This window comes from Myotis davidii, unplaced genomic scaffold (genome assembly GCF_000327345.1).
Source record: "Myotis davidii unplaced genomic scaffold, ASM32734v1 scaffold876, whole genome shotgun sequence".
In the NCBI taxonomy this organism is placed as follows: Eukaryota; Metazoa; Chordata; class Mammalia; order Chiroptera; family Vespertilionidae; genus Myotis; species Myotis davidii.
This window is the reverse complement of record NW_006287953.1, coordinates 819,016-840,886: the sequence shown is the minus strand read 5'-3', so window position 1 is coordinate 840,886 and position 21,871 is coordinate 819,016. Positions and strand designations below refer to the sequence as shown.

General features: G+C 44.2%; 1 protein-coding gene across 1 annotated transcript in view; it reads left to right on the top strand.

Moving 5' to 3' along the window:
* Positions 1-21,871, top strand: part of INSC (inscuteable homolog (Drosophila)) — a 93,068-nt gene that overhangs the window by 19,063 nt on the left and 52,134 nt on the right. Inside the window, exons 2-4 of the mRNA XM_006759851.2 lie at positions 5,902-6,247; positions 7,214-7,266; positions 8,407-8,530. Of these exons, the coding sequence (XP_006759914.1) occupies positions 5,902-6,247; positions 7,214-7,266; positions 8,407-8,530 (523 nt within the window). The remainder of the gene's footprint in view (positions 1-5,901; positions 6,248-7,213; positions 7,267-8,406; positions 8,531-21,871) is intronic.

Below are 21,871 nucleotides of genomic sequence, written 5' to 3'. Positions count from 1 at the left end.
AGGGCAACCCAGCCGACCCCCACTCGTGCCCCAGGCCTCTATCCTATATAGTAAAAGGGTAATATGCAAACTGACCCTAACAGCAGAAAGACTGGGAATGACTGGTCACTATGACACACACTGGTCACTGTGACTGGTTTCTATGACCTGCTTCTCTCACAGGAAGAAGCACAGCTCAGTCAGAAGCCGGGCTCACAGCTGGCAAGCACAGCGGTGGTGGCAGGAGAGGCTCTGCCTCTGTGGCAGCATCTAAGGATGTCCTACTGCCAGCTTAGGCTCATGGGGAGTGGGCCTAAGCTGTCAGTCAGACATCCCCAAGGGCTCAAGGACTGCAAGAGGGCACGCCGGGCTCAGGGACCCCTGAATGCACGAATTTTGTGCACCATGCCTCTAGTATATATATATGTATTTAGATTAATTTCAGAGAGGAAGGGAGAGGGAGAAAGAGATAGAAACATGAATGATGAGAGAGAATCATTGATCAGCTGCCTCCTGCACGCTCCCCCACCCCCCCACTGGAGATCGAGTTCACACCAGGGCATGTGCCCTGACGGGGATTGAACCATGACCTCCTGGTGTATGGGTCAACACTCAAACACTGAGCCACGTCAGCCTGGCACTTTCAGGTTCTTTGAGGAAGCTTCCACTCCTGCTCCTACCCATCCACTGGAGCTTGGTTTCTCTAGGTCTTCCATCTGTGGGGCACGTGACACAAAGTCAGAGAGCAGCCCATCTCAGCCTGTGCTTCTGGCTGGAGAAGAAGCAAATGAAGTGAAATTTTTTCTGGGGGAATGAGGTAAAACATCCTCAAGCCTATCCTCCAGACTCCACCTCCTCCCCCAAACCCTCTATTTTTTTAAAGAAACTTTTTAAAAATTTGAAAATAGTGTTAGATTTACAGAAAGTTTCAAATATAGCACAGAGTGTCCCCCCACACCCCACACCCAGTTCCCCTGATTGTTCACATCTTATATGAGCCCCCATTTGTCACAACCACGGAACCAGCATCAGTCTGTCACTATTAACTAAATGCGAGACTTTATTCAGATTCCACTAGTTTTCCATGAATGTCTTTTTCTCTTTCAAAATTCCATCCTGGATATCCCATTACACTCAGTCATGCCCTGTGGTCTATGACAGTGCCTCATTCCTCCCTTGTTTTTGATGGCCCTGGTGACCTTGAGGAGTCCTGGTCATGTATCTTGTAGAATGTCTCTCAGTTTGGGTCCCTGATGTCTTTCCCATGATGAGAAGGAGGTTGTGTGTTTTGGGGGACAATGCCTTAGAAGCAAAGTGTCCTCCTCAACACATTGCATCAGGAGTACATGTTATCAACAAAGTTTATCAAGCGGCGAGATTCAGTTTGATCACTTGGCTAAGATGGTGCCAGGTTTCTTCACTGCAAAGCTTCCTTTTCCCTCCACTTTCTAAACTCTTTTCTCTGGAATTGAGCCACTAAGTACAGCCCACGCTCAAACCCCATCCCATCTGTTTGTAATCGGGTTTATCTGATGCAAGGCTTGTAAACACACACTGATCTGAGTACTCGCACACGTAGAGAGAGATACATAGACTCACACCCAGACACCATGACACCCAGACTTGGTCATACAGATAATATAGACAGACACCCAGATGAGTCCATATCAACAAACAGACCCTCACAGGGACAAATACGCAGATACTGAGAAATCCGTAGTTTTGTCATCCCATTTCTCTGACCAGCAGAGTGATAAATCAATTAGGATATTAATGAACACAGCATCTGAAATGCCACTTCCTGTCTACTTTGTAAAGGTCTTAAAGAGCGAGAACCAGGTATGCCTCCAGGGAGTTGGGGGTGGAGGGGTGACAGAAATGCAGGTTTTGGGTCTAATAAGGCCTCTGGTGGTTCCCCTTTCTCGCTTCCTGACTTCTATGGTGCTTTCCCACCCAGGCCAGAAGGAAGGGGGTGTGAATGTCTCCCCCAGAGCTCTTCTAAGGGGAGACACGCTGAGAATCCACCCCAGGTCTGTTTTCCTTGGTGCCAGGTGCTGTGAGGGAGCAGTTTTTCAGTCCCACCAGCCTTCACCTCTGTTGCCCTTCCCTGTCGTCCTTCAATAGCATCTCAGAACTTTCAGCATAAACCTGACTCTGGCTTTCAAAGCTTCTAAAATCAGGGTCCTGGCCACCTCTCCTGCTTTCCCTCTCATTGCTCCCTCTTTTCCAGCCCACTGACCATCATCCTGTTGTCTGCCCCCTGGAATATGCTCCCACCTCTTCATGTGCCCAACCCTCCCGGCTCTGAAGCCACCTTCTCCAGGCACCTTACCCAGGACAGCTCCCTTCTTTGCATTTCCAGAAAGCCCTTTCTTTAAGGTATGGCACGCACTCACCTCTGCTCAGTTATTTGTGTACTTGTGTTGTAGAAACCGTTCTTTTTATTAGAAGCACTAGAAATGGACTCTTGGATGTACTCTTTAGTCCCTCACTGCAGCTGCTGTTGTGAATATGACCCATGTTCAACAGCTCCGGTCTCAGTGACTCTTGGTTTTAAGTTTCACAGTTTGGGGAGAGGAAACTGGAGGAGTGCAGTTTGGTTTGGGAGCCCACTCATGGCTCAACCAGCAACTATGGCTGGGGACATTTTCACAGCACAGACAGTGCCACTGGGGGACTGTTCCTGTATTTGGAAGGAGAGATCTTTCCCAAAGAGAAGGGAAAAGCTGAAGCCACCCCAGGAGGCAGCTGAATGTAATGTGTCCTTGCTACTGAAAGAAGGAGGAGGGAGGCTGGGAAGCCAAGAACAACAGATGTCCACTGCAAAGTGTTTATGGAGTGAATGTCAGTGAGCGAATGATTAGTTCATTTGTTGCCTTTTAAAACCCCAAGATCAATTTGTTTCCCAATTCTCTAACTCTAGAACATGATGATCTTATGCTTTTCCATTTTCTGTATCCCCTTTCCAATTCTGTGGTCTTGGGGTAGCCTGAGTGGTGGAAGCATAGGGAGTCTTCTGCAGGGGAGAGCATTACATGCCTGAACTCTGCCACTCATTTGCTGGAGTACATTTACTGAGTAGCTGGTATATGATGGCACTGGCAATAAACCAGGTACGAGGGACTGTCCCTCACAGGACTTGGAGAGTTTCAGACAAACACACCAATTACAACTGAATGTTGTTAGTGCTCCAGTGGAGGATGCATGAAGGGGTATGAGGCATTGGAGAGCAGCTGGGGAGCTCTGGCTGAGGCTTTTCAAAGAAAGTAACATTAGAGCTGGGTTTTGAAGGGTGAGTAGGAGCTTGCTAGGTAGAGAGGAAGGAAAGGGGGTTCTGTTGGAGAGAACTGTGCAAGGCCACAGACTTTGTAAAAGAGAGTGGTATGGTTGGGAATTAGGAAAGTTGAGTGTGTGGAGTGTAGAGTGTGTTTTTGGCAAGGGTCCTAAAAAGTGGTGGAAGATGGAAAAGGGAGAGGCATGGGAAGGGAGGCTGGAGTCAGATTTTGGATGCCCCTGATCTGAGCCTCATGAATTTTGACTTATGCAGGGGACAGTGATGGTATTGGGGGCACACAGGGAACCTTCCGGCTGCCGGCCAGGGCCTCCCTTCCCCAACTGCCAGCTGCCAGTCTGGGCCTTCCTTCATTCTGTGCCACCCCCTGGTGTTCAGTGCACATCATAGTGAGCAATTGAACTCCCAGTCTCCCAGTCGAACTTCCGAGGGGACACTTTGCATATTAAGCATATATATCTATATATCTATATCTATCTATATCTATACAGTATATATATTAAATATGAGTTTATAAAGATAGAGTGGGCAGCAGGGCACTGTGATTTCAGGTGGTTCTCTCTCTTTCATTATACATACATATACTATATTTATAAAATCTTTATAAAACATAATAGCTATTTTTATAAAGGGAGAGCAAGAAAGAAAGGTCATTGGTGAGTTTTGTTTTTAACAATAGTCAAACAGTTACACCATTCAGAAAGTCCTGCTCCTACTCTATAAAAAAACAGTAAATATGAAGGTATGGTTTAACTGCAATAAATAGAGCATGCCTTTATAATTTTAGTTCTGCTGGGAGCATTTGCCTCACCTAGCTGGCCTCATCAGTGCCCTCTGAGTGCCGCCCTGACTCAGAATAAAACCCATGTCCTCACCTTGTCCCACACAGCCTTACAGAAGCTGCTTCCCTGCCCCGTCATCCCCGTCCCCGCCTACCTCGCGTCATGTCCTCCTTCCCTCTCTCTTCCTGGCTGATGCTGGCATCCTTGCTAGTCCTCACCCATCTCAAGGACACTCATACCCCAGAGCCTTTGCACTTGCTGTGTTCTCTCCCTAACCCAGTTTGCTCCCAAATATCCACGTAGCTCACTCCCTCATATCCCTCCAGCTTGGCTCAAATGCCCTTTTCTCAGTGAGCCTTCTCTCACCCACCTATTTTAAATTGCTGAGTCTACTGCCCCTTCCACTCCCAGCACTCTCTACCCTCCTTCCCTGTTCTCTTGTCCTTCAAAGCACGTACCACCTCCAACATATTACATGCATTGCTCATTTATTTTGGAAGTTACTTAGAAAGTTGACTGTTACCTCACTTGAATGTAAGCTTCCCAAGGGAAGTGATTTTATCTATGTGTTTGCTGTAACAGCCCAGGGCTTTGAAGAATACTTGGCACATATTCGGCACCAAGTATGTATCTATAATAATAAAAGGGTAATATTCTAATTAGACTGGATGTCATTCTGGACATCATTCTGGACAAAGATGGGGCCAGAAGGAAGCCTGGGTCCCAGGTGCCAGAGAGAAGCCGGTGCCGGCAGCTGGGGGAAGGAAGGCATACTCTTGCATGAATTTCGTGCATCAGGCCTCTAGTTTTTAAAATAAGTGAAAGCGGGAGGCAGGTGGGGAATGGCTTGAGGCAGGCAAGACCAAGGACAGAAACACTAGTTAGACGACTGTTGCAAGGGCCTTGAGCCCAGCCTTAACGATGAACTATGCATGTCTTCTGGCCTAATCTTCAGATGATGTTGAATCTGTCATTGTAAAATGTCTTCCTACTTTGTCTCAATGCTCTAGGCAGATCAAAAGCTCCATGAGAGTGGAGGCCTGGCATGTTCATCTCCATTTTCCTGCAGTGCCTGACATTTATATGATATTAAATGTGAGGCACTCAACAAATGTTCAATGCTTCATTAATGATGTTATTACTGAACTGTATTTGACTTAGTGAATTTCAGAGTGAATTATATTCAGTAAAAATCTTGGGATCTCATCTACATTCTCATGCTGTTATACTAAACAGAGTTAATTTTGTCCCATTAAAATAATAGCATACATGCTGACGGTAGAAAATTGAGAAATCAGGGAAAAGTTGAAAAAATAAAAGGTTGAAAAAATAAAAAATAAATGGTTAGTTCCACCACCCATAAAGAACCATCAGCATTTTAGTCTTTTCTTTAAATAATTTTTTTCCAGCCATAGTTTTTAAAAACACAATCATAACAATTATGTGTTTACAGTCTCGCATGTTGCTTTCCCCACTTTATTAGTGCACACATTTTTGGGGGGAAAGCATTATTTTAAATAAGTGCATACTATATAATCAAGTAGTTGTACCACAGCTTACTTAACTAACATTTGATAATTACACTATTTTCAGTTTCCTCTTATTGCAAAGATCATGTGCTACTCTGCAAACTATTGCTTATTATTTGTCTGGTCATCTGCCCCCAAAACTTTTGTGCCTGTCTTATTATCTGTGAAGTGAACGTAATAAGAAATAAAATCATTAAGGTAAGTGAATGCAAGACACAGCGATGAGCACATAGGTGTTCAGTAAACATAGGTGTCTTGGAATTGAAACCTTTGGAAATTGTGGAGGGTTGATAGCCACGGCGCTGTTCCCCGGCTGCAGGCTGCACCTGATGCAGGTGGACTCGGTCCAGCGCTGGATGGAAGACCTGAAGCTCATGACCGAGTGCGAGTGCATGTGTGTCCTGCAGGCAAAGCCCATCAGCCTGGAGGAGGATGCACAAGGTGACCTCATCCTGGCGGGCGGCCCAGGCCCTGGAGACCCCCTGCAGCTGCTGCTCAAGCGGGGCTGGGTCATCAGCACCGAGCTGCGCAGGATCGGGCAGAAGCTGGCCCAGGACCGCTGGGCGCGCGTCCACAGCATGAGCGTGCGTCTGACCTGCCACGCCCGCTCCATGGTCAGCGAGTACAGTGCGGTCAGCAGGAGCTCTTCGCAGGAGATGGGCCAGGTCAGTTGCCCTAGGTTGGGTGTGGGAGGGCATGCTTCCTAGAAAAATGGGTCTAAACTCTGTGGTATCTGAACTCAACCTGCCCCAGGGACCTCCTTCCTCTTCCAGGAAAGCAGGGAAGACAGTAAGGACCTTTATTAAGTGTAAACTCTGTGCTAGGAATTGTGCTCGGCCTTTTTACACACATCTCATTTAACTTGCACAACCTCTGAGGCAGATATAGCCACTCTGCGAGGCTGCGCAATGATTAAGTGTACCATTTAAGGCCAGACTGCCTGGGTTCAAATGCCAGCTCTGCTGTGTGATGCTGGCAAGTTACTTAACTTCTCTGTGCCCTAGTTCTATCATCCTAATGAGTATAATAGTATTTGCTTCATAGAACTGTTGTGAGGACTAATTTATTACATGTAAAAAAGTTGATTAAAAATATTAGCTGCTATGTATTATTGTCCTCATTTTACAGATGAAAAAACCATAACTCAGAGAATCTAACTAACTTGTCCAAAGTTATGCAATAAATGGTGTAATCAGGATTCAACCTAAGCCTTTCTAATTCCAAAGCCCATGACTTCTTCTCCAAGCCCAAGGTGAACCCTTGGAACCCCACCCTATTATTTCTCTTTCACTGGCATTTACTTTCCACCTTAGTGCTTTACCTTCTCCTTGCTTCACTTTGCAGGCAGTAAACTTCTACTCATGCTTGGAAGTCTAGCTCGAATGCCCCTTCCTCTCTGAAGCATCCCTGATTGCCAGGCATAGCTAATTGCTCAGTTTTCTTTTCTTAGAGCTCCCCAAGCAGCTGGTGGTGATCTCTTTTGTCATATCACACCGTGTTATAATTGATGTGCCTGTTTCCCAAATCAGATGATTTGATTCTTCATCTTAGTGCCCCACAGGGCCCAGTGCAGCAGTTGGTCTTTAATCAATGTTTATTGAATTTAACAAAATTGACCTATTTTTCTACAGGTTGAGAAGCTGCTAATGGAGAAATGTTCAGAGCTCTCAGCAGTCACAGAGAGGTAAATCCTGGTGCTGGTAAATGTGGACAGGGTTGCGCTGTCCTCGGGCGGTGGAAGGGGCTGGCATCTTCTCCCAGAGGGAGAGTGGGAGTGTGGGGAGGGCTGGCGGTGGTCTGGGAATCTCCTCCTGCTGACTTTTATCAGCAGCATTGAAAAACTCCCTTGGGATTTTCTGTCCCATTTTCAGGCCCTGGATAGAATGTACTAGTAAACAGCAGAGGAGAGGCCTGGGCATGGGAAGAAAGGATTCTTGAGGGTTGGTTTTAAGGAATAGGTTTCCCACAGCTTTGGGAAGGCCCCCTGGCCCCTAGGGTCAAGGCAAGGTGAAAGCAGACACTCACATCCTTACATTCACATGCACCATAGACGAGGATTTCACAGACACTCACTTGCTCATACGCAGATATATAAACACACACTAGTGTAATCACAGAAATACACTCACACCCTCTGCTCAGTATTCCCCCCCCACACACACACACATCCATCATTTATACTCAGACACATACCCAGACACACACTCAACCTCACATGTACACACACCCAGTTATGTGTTGGCATCTCCCTCACCCCTTCTGGCTCCCATGCCCTGGAAGAAAAACCTGGAGCTGGGCATCCCCCAGACCCTCACGAGGCCCTGGGCCTCCCAGTGTGGAACATTCTCAGGACATAGGGATACATCTGAGCCAGATTCCCAGAAGGTTTTCCTGCCTGGGGTGAGAATCCTCAAGGCTCCTTTCTGTGCATTGTAGGCAGCAATTCCTTAAGGGGCATTGCCATACCCCTTCAGTGAGCACCAGTGAAGTTCCCCTCCCCACGTCCGCAGACCCTGGCTGTGGCGATGGCCCATTCTCCCAGGGAGAAGCCCGGAGGTAGGACCTGGCTGCTTTCTGGTGGCCTTTCTTCCTGGTGCCATGGACTGTTAACTCCCATCTCAGACCAGCACTTATCTGACCACTAGGAGGCCAGGGGATGAGCTGTCTGTGGAATATTCCATCTTAGACTCCCCAGGAATTGCTGTGTCCTCCCCAGGCCACTCGTGCCCCAGCAGGCCTGTAGCAGGCCCACATCTGGCCCCTGCAGCGCTCCGGGTTGACTGCCTGCCCTGGCCGTGGCCCACCCATGTTGTATTTTCCCCAGGTGCCTCCAGGTTGAGAATGAGCATGTCCTGAAGTCAATGAAGGCCTGCGTGAGCGAGACCCTGAGCACGCTGGGCCAGCACTTTGGCCAGCTGCTGGAGCTGGCACTGACCCGGGAGGTGCAGGTCAGTGCAGGCTGGGCTGCAGGGGGAGGGGGGGCAGAGGAACTGGGCCAGGCTGGGGGAAGTTCTGAGTCCCCTTTCTTGGAGGGCATCCTCCTTAGACCACCCACGGGAACTCCAGTGCATGAGGGACAGGGCTGTCAGGGCTGAGGAGCCTTCTCAAGCAGGTAACTCAACCCTGCACTTCCCAGAGGTAAACACTGCAGCCCAGAGAGAGAAGACACGTACCGAGGTCACACAGCAGGGCCGTGGCAGGACCTGACGCGGTTCAATCGCACTTTCAGAATTGCTTCCACCACCCCTACATCTTCTCTGCTGAGTTGCTGTTCACAGTGCACACACTGGGTTTTTATCGTCCTGAAAGACTTAGGGCACCTGAAGAAAACAAGCTGATTCTGCAAATCCCGGCACTAGAGAAGAATCTAGAAAGGTCTTAGAGTCCAGTCTGGCCTCTAGACAGACTCAAGCTTGGTTCCAGAAAGGGTGAGGGTTTCTGGAGCTAATAGGTCTACCTCCAACCCGTGGTTCACCATGAGACCTTGGCACATGAGCCTCCTCAGCCTCATTTTCCTCATCTACAACGTGCCACCCTGCGCTCGCTTCGGCAGCACATACGCTAAAACGGGAACAATACAGAGATGATTAGCATGGCCCCCATGCAAGGATGGCATGCAAATTCACCAAGCGTTTCATATTTAACAAACAAATAAATCAAGGGCAACCCTTTCCCTGAGGGAAAGTGAGAGAACTAAGCAAACAACATATGGAAACTGCTTAGCGCACAGTGCGGGTTAAGTACATGTTATTTCTCTCTCTTGCCTTTTTCTATTTTAAAAGCCTTCCATAAGGTTTTCATTCCGAAAGGTATTTACATGTTATTTATAGATACAGAAAGATTGTGTTACATATTTGCCATTCCTTTCCCACCACCGAATAGAAGCCTTCCACAAATAACAAATCTCTCTCCGTGTCGGCTTTCCTCCAAGCTCAGCCCCTCGGCCGAGGCGGAACTTTGCTTTGTCTCTTGCCGGTGACTGACTCGTTTTGCACGGGCATGGGCTCTGCTGGCCTGGCTCACCTGCTGGTCAGCGAGACTGGCCCCAGGCATCCTCACCCTCCCGACCCAGGAGGACGAAGGACACTCGTCCTGCCTTGAGAGTCTGGGGCAAAGGGAAGAGAGGGCTGGGCTGGGGTGCTGGGGCCGGCATTTAGAGCTGATGAGCAAATGCTGACAGTCACGTGTAGGGGCGGGTGGAGGTTCCAGCTGGGGTCGGTGTCCCAGACTGAACCTTGAAGTCCCAGAGGGACCCACTGGAACACAAGGGCCAAATGGGGGAGTGATGAGTGAGGATCTTGAAGTTGTGGGGGGCGGGGGCCGAGGAGGGGGACCTGGAGGGATGTTTGAGCAGGGGCTCAGGTGCCGCTGATGCTTTTTATGCCATTTCTGTGTTCTCTTGCCTAAAAGTACCAGGTTCAATGAAAAGGGCCGAAATGGAAGAGTAACGTTGGATTGTACACAGAAGCCAGCTGGGTTTGGAAGCAGCCATCAGCTCTTTTATTCAGGGGCAAAGGGCAGGGAGTCTTTTTGATGCTCTAGGTCGCAGAATCCTGGGAAAAGTTTCCTGGGCTGCAAAAGCCTCCTTGGGCCTTTTGGACTTTGTTTCTGATTTCTTCTAAAAGGTCTTCACACATTCATCGTATTTCATAAACAGGAATTTTGGTGTGTTTTGTTCATGGATATATATCTAGTGACTAGAACAGTACCTGGCATACAGTAGGCAGTCAATAAAGATTTACTGCCCAGCTGGCATCGCTTAGTGTTTGAGCAGTGACCTGTGAACCAGGAGGTCATGGTTCGATTCTAGGTAAGGGCATATGCTTGGGTTTTGGGCTCGATCCCCAGTGGGGGGCATGCAGGAGGCAGCTGATCAATGATTCTCTCTCATCATTGATGTTTCTCTCCCTCTCCCTTCCTCTCTGAAAAAAAAAAAGTAAAAAATATTTACTAATGAACAAATAGTAAGCAGTATATTTCAAACTTACATACTCACAGATCTTTTTTTATTCTTAAAAAGCATCTATTCACTTATACCGGGATGCTGGTGCTTTAGAAAATGCAATTTGGGAAACGCTTTTTTTTTTTTCTCACCAGGGAGCCATACAGGTTCTTGAGCAATGCTCTTCCCACTTCCCCACCCCACAGTGCTTACTGAAAGGGCAGTGATATCCTAGCACTATTCTGCACTGGCCTGGTCCATCCTGGAATGTTACCAGACCCAAGATGTGTCACTGGCAATGATTGTGCTCAGAGGTTCCTATAAGGATAGGTTCAGGCTGATGATCAACATTCATGAAGAATAGGCGGAGGAGCAGGGGATGTTTACTCTAACGATGGACACTCTACTACCTCCAAAGTTCTGTGCTTTGAAAGGAAAGAAGGACCTGAGGCCAGTGGAGCAAATTTACAAGACCTTCTATGTGAAAAGAAGTTTATGAAGCAACTAGAGGCCTGGTCCATGAAAATTTGTGCACTTGCAGGTGGGGAGGGTCCCTCAGCCCAGCCTGCATTCTCTTGCAGTCTGAGACCCCTTGGGGGATGTCCACCTGCCAACTTAGGCCCACTCCCCAGGGGATTGGGCCTAAGCTGGCAGTCAAACATCCCTCTGGCACCCAGGAGCCCTTGGAGGATGTCCGACTGATGGCTTAGGCCCACTCGCTGGTGAGGAGTGGGGAAAGGCTCCTGCCACTGCCACTGTGCTCACAGCTGTCAGCCTGGCTTGTGGCTGAGTGGAGCTCCCCCTGTGGGAGTGCACTGACCACCAGGGGCAGCTTCTGCATTGAGCGTCTGCCCCCTGGTGGTCAATGTGCATAATAACAACTGATTGTTCTGCCATTAGGGTCAATTTGCATGTTACCCTTTTATTATATAGTATAGGGCTGCCTCACAGTGGAAGGGACTGCCTTAGGAACTCCCCACCACTGAGATGGGCAAGGCATGCCTGGAAGGACATGGCAGGGGCTGGAGGTTAGGCTGAGTGACTTGCAGGGGTTCTTCCAATCTTGAGAGTATACGATTCTATGAATGTGGGTACTGTAGGGTTGTCTGAGCATGGAGTTTGGAGTCATATCAGGCTTCAAATCCTGGCCATGCTACTTACTGGCTATGCAAACTTGGGCAAGTTACTTAATTTCTCTGATCCTCAGTTTCCTCACCTCTACAGTGAGGCTTAAATGAAATAACATGTAGTATTGGGTGGCATTCTTCTGAATATGTCAACTGACTTATTCACAAAAAACAATAGTAAGCTTTGCTAAAAAATAACAACTCCTAATCACCTAATTAATGAATTATTAAAATAATTTAACTACTTGGTGGTCATGGAAAAATTTAAGTTTTAAATTTTTGGAGTCATGAGTGGGAAATTAATGAGCATTGATGCTTAGTCTCTCTGGGAATAAAGGGTTAGCCATGTGGGAGGTAAGGGGAAAAGACTTGACTTACAAAAACCTATCTATTTGGAGATGACTTCTAGGACCCTCTCCATTGAACCGCTGGCTCAGCTTCATGTGAATAGTTGTTATATTTATTCATCCTTTCATTCCATTAATCCCTTTTTCTTTTAGTTTGAACTAGCACATTGATGCTAATAAAACTGACTGGGAATGCATTTTTTTCAAATAAAATTTTATTGATTTCAGAGAGGAAAGGAGAGGGAGAGAGAGATAGAAACATCAATGATGAGAGAGAATATTTGATGGGCTGCTTCCTGCATGCCCCACATTGGGGATCGAGCCCACAACCCGGGCATGTGCCCTGACAAGGGATCAAACTGGTGACCTCGTGGTTCCTGGATTGACTCAGAACCACTGAGCCATGCCAGCCAGGCAAGGGGAATGCATTTTGGCTCTGTGGCTAAGTGAGCTTGTTAAAACTTTATCTCACAAGTTTCCCCTTCATGGCCCAGGCAGAGCTGGACAACCTTGGGCCTCACCTGAGGGACAAACACCTATCCTGTAACAAAGGTCAAACCAGAGGGACACTTTCTAAGTGAAGAGGGGCAGGCAACAAGCTGAGCATATTCAGTTCCTTCTTCCAAACTCACTCAACTCATCCCTAACCTCTCAGCCTGGTAACATGAAGGGGTAGGGAGTGAAGCCAACAGATGGTGATGCTGAAATCCCATCAGGGGAGCAGGAGAAGTGGGAACCAAGTATTGCTCCTTAGTACTTCACAGTTTTGGTCCTATTACCTTATTGACTTTATCCATTAGGCTATGCTGAGGCAGGAGTGTGGCTGTGCCCCTTGGAGAAGGAGGTCAGCTGTCCGCGGAGCAATCCTTTTCCACCTTTACGAAGCCATTTCACCAAATAACAACTCCTACTCCTTTGCAGACTCTTTGGAATCACAGTGGGCAATTTTGACTTTGCTCCCAGCAGGCTCGGAAATGACTAACAATATTACCTTCATTAAATTAACTCTAAAGAGGCTTTCTAGCTAAAGCTTAAAATTGCTTTTCTGTTTTATTCCCCACTCTCCGATTTAGCTCAGCTCTGTTGTCTAAAATAGGTACTTAGCCTGGTCCGTGTGGTTCAGTGGTTGAGCACTGACAAATGAACCAGGAAGTCACGGTTTGATTCCTGGTCAGGGCACATGCAGGGGTTGCGGGTTCCATCCCTGGTAGGGGGCGTGCAGGAGGCAGCCGATTAATGATTCTCATAATTGATGTTTCTATTTCTCTCTCCCTCTCCCTTCCTCTCTGAAATCAATAAAAATCAATCAACCAATCAGCAGTTAGAGGCTGCCATGTGATTAAATGACAACACAAAGATAATCCAAACATAATGGCCAGATGAGAAATATAAAGATGTCCAAAAAAAATTAATATAGTCTCCTATTTTAAAGTTCCCTTAGGAAAATAAAGTAAAAGAAAAAAGAAAACCAAACCCCTTTACCCTCAGGAGTAATTCAAAGCCCCAAATGGTTAATATAATTGTTTTCAATTTTCTTGCTCATCTCAGCCAGGAGGGTCTCATCCCAGTGGGTGTGGGGAGTCGCATTTCCTTGGCAGACAGTCCAGGCTGTCTCTCCAGCAGTGGAAGGGGTTCCATCCGGGCTTCTCAATTTATCTTTCCCCACCATCGGTGAAAGGGCCAAGAGTAAGTACATTGGACACACAATCTTATCACAACCTTACCCCTCCATTCGCAGTGTTAAAACAGGCTAACCCTCAACTGCGAGAGCAGGGACTCCAGGCATCATGTTGTCCCAGACTCCACCCTTGTAGCCAGAGTCCTTACAGACACTCCTCTGTACCTGGGAGAAGATGGTGGTGGTGACACTGTATTGGTTGCAGCTGCAGCAGGTTGTCACTCAGTTTATTTCACGTGTCCATAGTCCACAAGGATTTATCAACATACATTCACTGGGGGAAGCATCCTTTCTCTTCGAGGGTGTTTGATAAGTTCTCACCTTCCTGCAAAGTCAGGCATTTGCTTCCCAAGGACTTACTGGTTTGTATCCTGGCCTAGCCAGCATTTTTAATATTCTTACTTCCTAGCTCCCCTCTGAATGCTGTGTTTCTGCTACCTGAGGCTGCGTTGATCTGGGCTCCTTGGCGTGATTTAGGCCGGTGGTCTTCAAACCACCCCAATGCACTGTGTTCTCCAGGTTTCTGAAGATTTCCCTGGAGAAATGCAAGCACATGTAGTTTTAAGGAAATTAATTTCCAGATCTCCCATTTTTATTTGTTCCTTCCCTAAAGCGATTCTCCCAATATTATCAGAGTTTATAGTGTCCTATTCCTTTCCAAAGGAAAGGCATACTCATCACTCATCCAAACCTTACAGCGCATGCCTGGCTGTGCAGACACCTTGGGACGGTCGTGGCGAGATCAAGCCAAGGGGAACCTTTATTCATGAACCATAAAGCCCGTTGGCCTCCACGAATTGCTTTACATATGTTTCTGTTGAGCAAGGCATTAGAAATTGTGTCTTTTGCCCAATGTGGGACTTTTCTGAATTCAGATAAATGGGAGAGAGAGAGAGAGAGAGAGAGAGAGAGAGAGAGAGAGAGAGAGATTATAAAAGTTTCCCATTTACCTTATCCCTCTCATCTCCATTTCATCTCTAATGTTCATGGCTCTTGAGGGACATTCTCCTCAGACAAAGGAAAGAAAGCACTGGTAGGACACATAGAACCCTAAGATGGTTTTTGGGGTTTTTTTGGTTGTGGTGGGGGGAGAACATAATTAAATGCAAGCATTTTTTTCAGCTATATTTTATCCTCAGTCCTATGTCATTAACTGTAAAGAAAAGTATCTTTGAAAAGTCAAAGACTTTAAAGATTAATGAGATTGACTCTTTTCAAAGTAATTGAGATATTTTTTAGAACAACCACATTTTTCAAGCTATAGTGGTTAGAATCTACAGAGACAAGTTTTACATGATTTTTTTCAGATTTGGTGCACATTGCTTAAGAATGCAGTTAAAGCCTAAATTGTTGAAACATTTAATGACATATTTATAGTAATTTACTTCCTGTTAACAAAAGATAAAATTAATTTTTAGCAGCTGAACTAATTACTTGAAGCAGTAAATACCTTTTTTCTTCTCTAAACACTTGAAGTGTGATCATGAGAGCTACTAAATATAATCAGATACTTTCTCATTTGTTCTCACATCTTATTTCATTGTCCTGTAAAATGAGCAGCAGAATTTAATGCATATACACACCTGTTTGCTGAAGGAATGCAATGCCATTTTATCATATTTTTAGATTTACAATGAATTTACAGTGTTAGCTGCATATTACTTTGAATTATTAAAATATTAGTAAATTGTTTTATTTTGGCTTTATAACATATACAAATAAGTAAAAAATTATTTTTAAAAAAATTATTTTTGGTCTACATTATTTTAATATTGACAGTTTTTAGGATTTTCCCTTAAAGCAATGGTTCTCAACCTGTGGGTCTCGACCCCTTTGGGGATCGAATGACCCTTTCACAGGGTTGCCTAAGACAGTCGGAAAACACATATATAATTACATATTGTTTTTGTGATTGATCACTATGCTTTAATTATGTTCAATTTGTAACAATGAAATTGAGGGTCACCACAACATGAGGAACTGTATTAAAGGGTCGTGGCATTAGGAAGGTTGAGAACCACTGCCTTAGAGAATGATTTCCATTAATTATTGTAGGTGTTTTTGTTGTTGTTGTTGTTGTTTTTTAGCATCTTTTGAAACACATATCAACACATTTTTTAACTAAAAATAAAGTCAGGTCTTTATTGAGAGAAAGTTAAGTTGGTTTGGCTGATTGACTAAAAGAACTGTCTTTGCCAATTAGTTTACAGCGTAGGTATTTTCCACAAATTAAATAAACAAAAGCTATAGCTTCAACGTTTTGGTAAAACATATTTGAAACATCCAAAAATATTTATTGAAAAAGTTGCATTGGCAATAATATTAATAATATTTTGAGTTCCCTAATTCTTTTGGAGTAATTTGGATAACCAAGATTCTCTTAGTGAAAGAGCAGTGGGTATAATTAATAGTTCCTTGATAAGCCTTGGTAAAGTACTGTTTGGAATTTTTCCCAGAAATTGAAATAGTGAATGAATATCTGTAATGACTGGGTAGCAAATTCTTTTGCAAATCAAATGGTTTCCAATTCTTTGCTTTTACCACTGTAAAGGGGGACCAATTTAGAGGAGTTATCAGCTGGCAGATCACTAAAAATAGTGTTTGATGGTAGATCACTATGTGATTACATAACTCAGAATGTGCTCAAAGGGCTGAATAACTTGGCTATCCAACTTGGCTATATAACTCCCATCTCTCTCTATAGATTTATGGGAACAAGATTTTTCAGGGTTTGCATCTAAAAATATAACACTAAGTCAATATCCAATCATGGATATGTGGATGAATTAGAAAGTCTTACAAGAATAAAAAGCCTGGCCAGGCTGGTGTGGCTCAGTAGTTGAGCCTAGACACATGAACAAAGAGGTCACCAGTTCCATTCCTGGTCAGGGTACATGCCCAGGTTATGGACTTGGTCCCCAGTTGGGGGTGTGCAGTAGGAAGCATCATTGTTTCTCTTTCTCATTGATGTTTCCATCTCTCTGTCCCTCTCCTCTCCTCTCTCTCAAAAAACAACAACAAACACCCACAAAAAAACAAACACCTCATTCATCTTATTAAGAGATCTATTTATAATATTTTAAGCTTTATGATTTATAATTATTTATTAAATTTATGATCTATATTGTTTTGACCCTTAGTACAGATGATAACTGTAATGCTAATGCAACCAAGAAGAGACTGTTTTTAAACACTTATCACCTTACAGCTGTTCTCAACCTGTGGGTCGCGAACAATGAAAATACATCCTGCATATCAGATATTTACATTACGATTCATAACAGTAGCAAATTACAGTTAGGAAGTAGCAATGAAAATAATTTTATGGTTGGGGGTCACCACAACATGAGGAACTGTATTAAAGGGCTGCGGCATTAGGAATGTTGAGAACCACTGCCTTAGAATCAGAGGAAATAAAATAAAATTTCAAATTTCAATGTTAAGTATGATAAGGGTGATCAATAAGACACTCTGACACTTAAATGTATGACATCAATATAAAAGTCTGAGGGAGAATTGGGATGAAAATATAAGTATGAAAAGGAAAATGCAAATCGGTCAAATGTTAAGAGATTATTGATGTATTTCTAAATGGATAATGATGGCATCAAGTTGTTTTGGTATTTAGATTTCATTGAACACATCTGTAAGAGTAGTACAGTGGTTATATTTTATGTCAATATTTACAATCTGTTACCTCCTTCCCTACTTTGTTGTTTGTTTTTAAATATATGATGAAAAATTTTCCCTGTCAAGCAAAGAATGTGCAAGGGATCATATATTTTTTTACAATTCTTTTAGGGCTTAATGAGAAAAAAAACTTGACTAGGATGCACAGGTGCTCTGATTCCTTGTCATGATGGCTGCTGGCTCTGCCCCATGCTGAATTGCTTAGGACTCAGTGATGGCGAACCTTTTGAGCTCAGCGTGTCAGCATTTTGAAAAACCCTAACTTAACTCTGGTGCCTTGTCACATATAGAAATTTTTTGATATTTGCAACCATAGTAAAACAAAGACTTATATTTTTGATATTTCTTTTATATATTTAAATGCCATTTAACAAAGAAAAATCAACCAAAAAAATGAGTTTGCGTGTCACCTCTGACACGCGTGTCATAGGTTCGCCATCACTGGCTTAGGTCTTGAGCAATCTTCAAGGAAGGGTACTCCTGAAATCTGGCCTTTATGCACCTAGTGAGTCCCTTGGTCATGTGACTCTCAGAGCACTGTCTTTCCATCTCTTTGAATATTTTAGCCTTGAGTAGCATTTCTTCCCACTGCATCTTTTGTGTGTGCAGTAACAAACTGCCTCCAGCGCTCTCTTGCCTTCTGTTACTCCCCTCCTGTTTTCAGAGAAACTCAGCTGAATTTCTAAGTTTGCCCTGCATCTCATGTGAGTTTGTTTCATTCTCTAATTCATAGAATGAGCACCAGTTGCTGGATTTGATAGGCTTTCCCACTTTGACTTCTCTTTCTTGCACATTTCCCTACCCCCACCAAAAACAAACAAACAAACAAACAAAAAACAACAACCCCAAAACATACAAACAACAAAAAAAAACACATTCTTTTAGATTTGGGGATGTGCCTTATTGAGAGAAATGAAATAAATTAAGGTCTGGGTCTCCCCCAAAACCTCCAGTTTTAAGACACCTTATCCACATTTGCCTCCCTCAATTGGATATTCTCACTGAGGAGATATTTCTCTATCATACCAATAGCTAATCTGAGCCTGGATGGAATTGCTATATTGTCTGTCTCCTACTGAGTATGTCCAATCTTTCTGTGTCTTTCCTCAGAGTCCTAACTTATGCATTTCTCCAATATGTTCTCTTAGGACACAGACAATACTATAGCCACATATTCAAAACATTTCACCTAGAGATTTATCCTTTGAATATTTCATGCTGATCTCTGCATTCGTTTTCTGTGCCCTGGAGCTTCATTAATGCCCAACAGCAATCATTTTTATTCCATCTTATAATTTTAAGGGTCAAAAATTTGGTTCAGGCTTGGCTGATTCTTCTGTTCATGAGGCATCAACAGAGCTCACTTGGTGGTATTGGGCTGGCAAATGGTTTGCAGAGTCTTATGTGTGGTCTCTTGGAGGGGGGTCTCTTGGAGGGAGTGGCTGGAAAGTGTGTCTCAACTGAGACTATTGATCAGGGATCCTACACATAGCTTCTCAGCATGGAGCCTCAGGGTTATCACACTTCTTACATGGTAACTCAGGACTCCGACAAGAATGTCCCAAGGAGTCTGAGTGGCAGCTTCAAGGCTTCTTATGACCTAGTCGTGGACATCCTAGAACATCACTTCTGCTAAGTGCTGGCTTCTGTTGGTTACTGAGGCCATCCCAGATTCAAAAGGAGGGAAATTAGAGCCCACATCTCTCTGGGAGGAATAGCAAAGCATTTGTGACCATCTTTAACATACTGCCCCCTGTCCAATCAGCCCACATTTATGTAGTCCTTGTGCATAGCTGGGCTGCCCTAATCATGCCCAACTGTGGATTCTCCACCAGAAGCTCCAGGAAGAGGCCTCCTAATATTTTGCCGGCTCCTTCTGAGAAGCTCATTCCAGGCGGTTGTTTGAGAGTTTACCTCTCTTGATAAATATCACCGAGCTGCAGTCATTCTTTCTGATTGAAAAACAATGAAAAATCTATCCTCCTTTTCTAATTACTTATTTAGAGCAATTAAATTGCATGCATCTCTTTAACTCTTTCTTATCCCTTCCTCTTGCTTATATCTCATTGTTGTGTTTCACATCTGCATAGTCTATCTTTTAAGGAAATATATCTGTCATTCAGCCTATTTGGTTTACTTTCCTTTATTTTGTTTCCATTTTTTTCAACACTCTTTTCATGATATAGGGTGAAGCACATTTTTGAAACTTATCCAATTCCTCATTGATTTCCTGAAAAATAAATAGACTTCAAAGATTGTGTGAGTTTAAATCTGACACCAAGATAGAATTTGATAAGAAATGCCTGTGAGAGATAAAGGGAAGGAAGCAGTAGTGAGGATAGAAAACTACGTTGCTGTTCTGACAACTGAGAAAGAGGAAGAAGGAAGAACTGAGTAGAAAGAGACTCAGAATTTTCAAGTCAAAGTCACCCATGAGAGGAGTCCCCTGTCCCAAAGTCACGGGTCTGCACTGCGGTCAGGCACAGCTGGGCGTAGGTCAGGGGAAGTGTGACCTTGGCCAGAACCCAGTGGTGGATCCGCAGGGGCAGCAGCTGGGACTCTGTCACCTCTGCGCCTGCAGCAGGAGCCCTGGCCACCAGAGGGCAGAGTGTTGTAGATGCTGATGGAAGCTAGGATGGAGGCTGGATACTTTCATCTCTACTGTTCTGGCTGAGGTCCCGCTGACAAGGAAGGAGAAGGAGTCACTGACTTTTGGAAACAGGAAGTCCGATTCACATGGTTAAGACCCAGCTTCACTGTGTATCACGTGCCAGATTTCTGAGTCTCGGTTTCCTCAATTGTGTAATAAAGTTTGGACAACACTTCTGGGGGCCCATCCAACTCTGACGTTTTATGATACGTTGGCCTTGATGATTTCAGAGGAGCCTTTGCACTCATGCCTTTCCACATTTTTTACCTGTGAACATGACACTAAACAATTTTCATGGTCAGAGAGCTGGTTCACTGAGACATAGCTGGGGGGTAATGACAGTAATATGCACACGGACATTAAAAGAAATTATTCTCAGACATAAATTGCCTAACAGTGTCAGGTGATTGCAAAAGACATTGGGTTTGGCTTGTTTAATGTAATGCTAATTTGCTTCAAGTGCAAACACTAATCAGGAACATTAGGTAATTATCATTTAGGTATAGGACCCCGTATAAGACATCTGCATTTTCATGTGAGCATTAGTATCACTTATGTAACTGCTTACGGTAACGAGAGGGGAGGCTTCTAAGAAATAGGCTCATTATAGAGATTTGTAGTGACAGATCTTGATTATTAATTTTACCTTTTGTTGAATATCTTACAAAAGGCATCTATCAGATCTTAGGGGATAATTTTTATATTTATGTAATTTGATTAGATACACACTTAATCTTAGTGTGAAGAACCCTATGAGTTTGAATAAAGAAGAAAAAGAGGGAGAGCCATTTATGTGGAGCCTCAATCCCTTTAGTTTCAATCATGTTACAAATGGGGAAACAGAGGCCTAGGGAGTTCATCGCAATTGCCCAAGATCACAAAAACAGTTTTGCTTCTCAGTGCCAGGTACCTTTAAAAGTTCTTTATATGTTTTGACAACTTAAATAGATGGGTATAATCACCATAATCACAATACATACTGTTAGTGCCACCATTTTGCAGATGACAAAACTGAGGCAAATAGGGCTAAGTTACTTGCTCTAGGGCCGTAGTTGGCAAACTGTGGCTCGCGAGCCACATGCGGCTCTTTGGCCCCTTGAGTGTGGCTCTTCCTAAGCCTTAGGAGTACCCTAATTAAGTTAATAACAATGTACCTACCTATATAGTTTAAGTTTAAAAAATTTGGCTCTCAAAAGAAATTTCAGTTGTTGTACTATTGATATTTGGCTCTGTTGGCTAATGATTTTGCCAACCACTGGTCTAGGGCACATACACAGAAGTTGCAGTCAAGATTTGAGCCCAGGCAGTTTAGCTCTGAAATCCGCGCTTTTACCATATACACACTTCCTGACCAACATAGTGTGTTAAAAATGGCAAGCTGGACTAGCACTCAGATCTCATTAAGTATCTTTTCCATAATACCAGAGTTAATAAAAAATAAATCCATTTAATATTTTAAAATAAACATGGCAACTGAAAGCGCAAAATTGGCTGCTCAGAGCACCCATCTCTGAAGATCTTATTTTCTTGCATGAGGCCTTCCCAAAGGCAGCTCTCCCCTATCTCCATCTCCACACCTCTCAGAAAAAAATCCTCAAGAAAGCAGCATTAATTAGCAGGCAGGAATCACTTATAAATGAGTAACATGCTTCAAAGCAAATGGCTGATTATGAAGTAGGTTCAAGATACCTGAAAAGGTTTTTCTTAGAAATAACCTAACTCTTCTAGGAATAATGTTCTTACCTTCTTGATACATTTACTATTTGTTTTCTTCCCAGGCCTCCCTGGGTCCTGTGTGTAGTGTTCCCAGCCTTCTCACCACTAGCCTGGGATTCCTCAGCCCTGATCAGTGCGG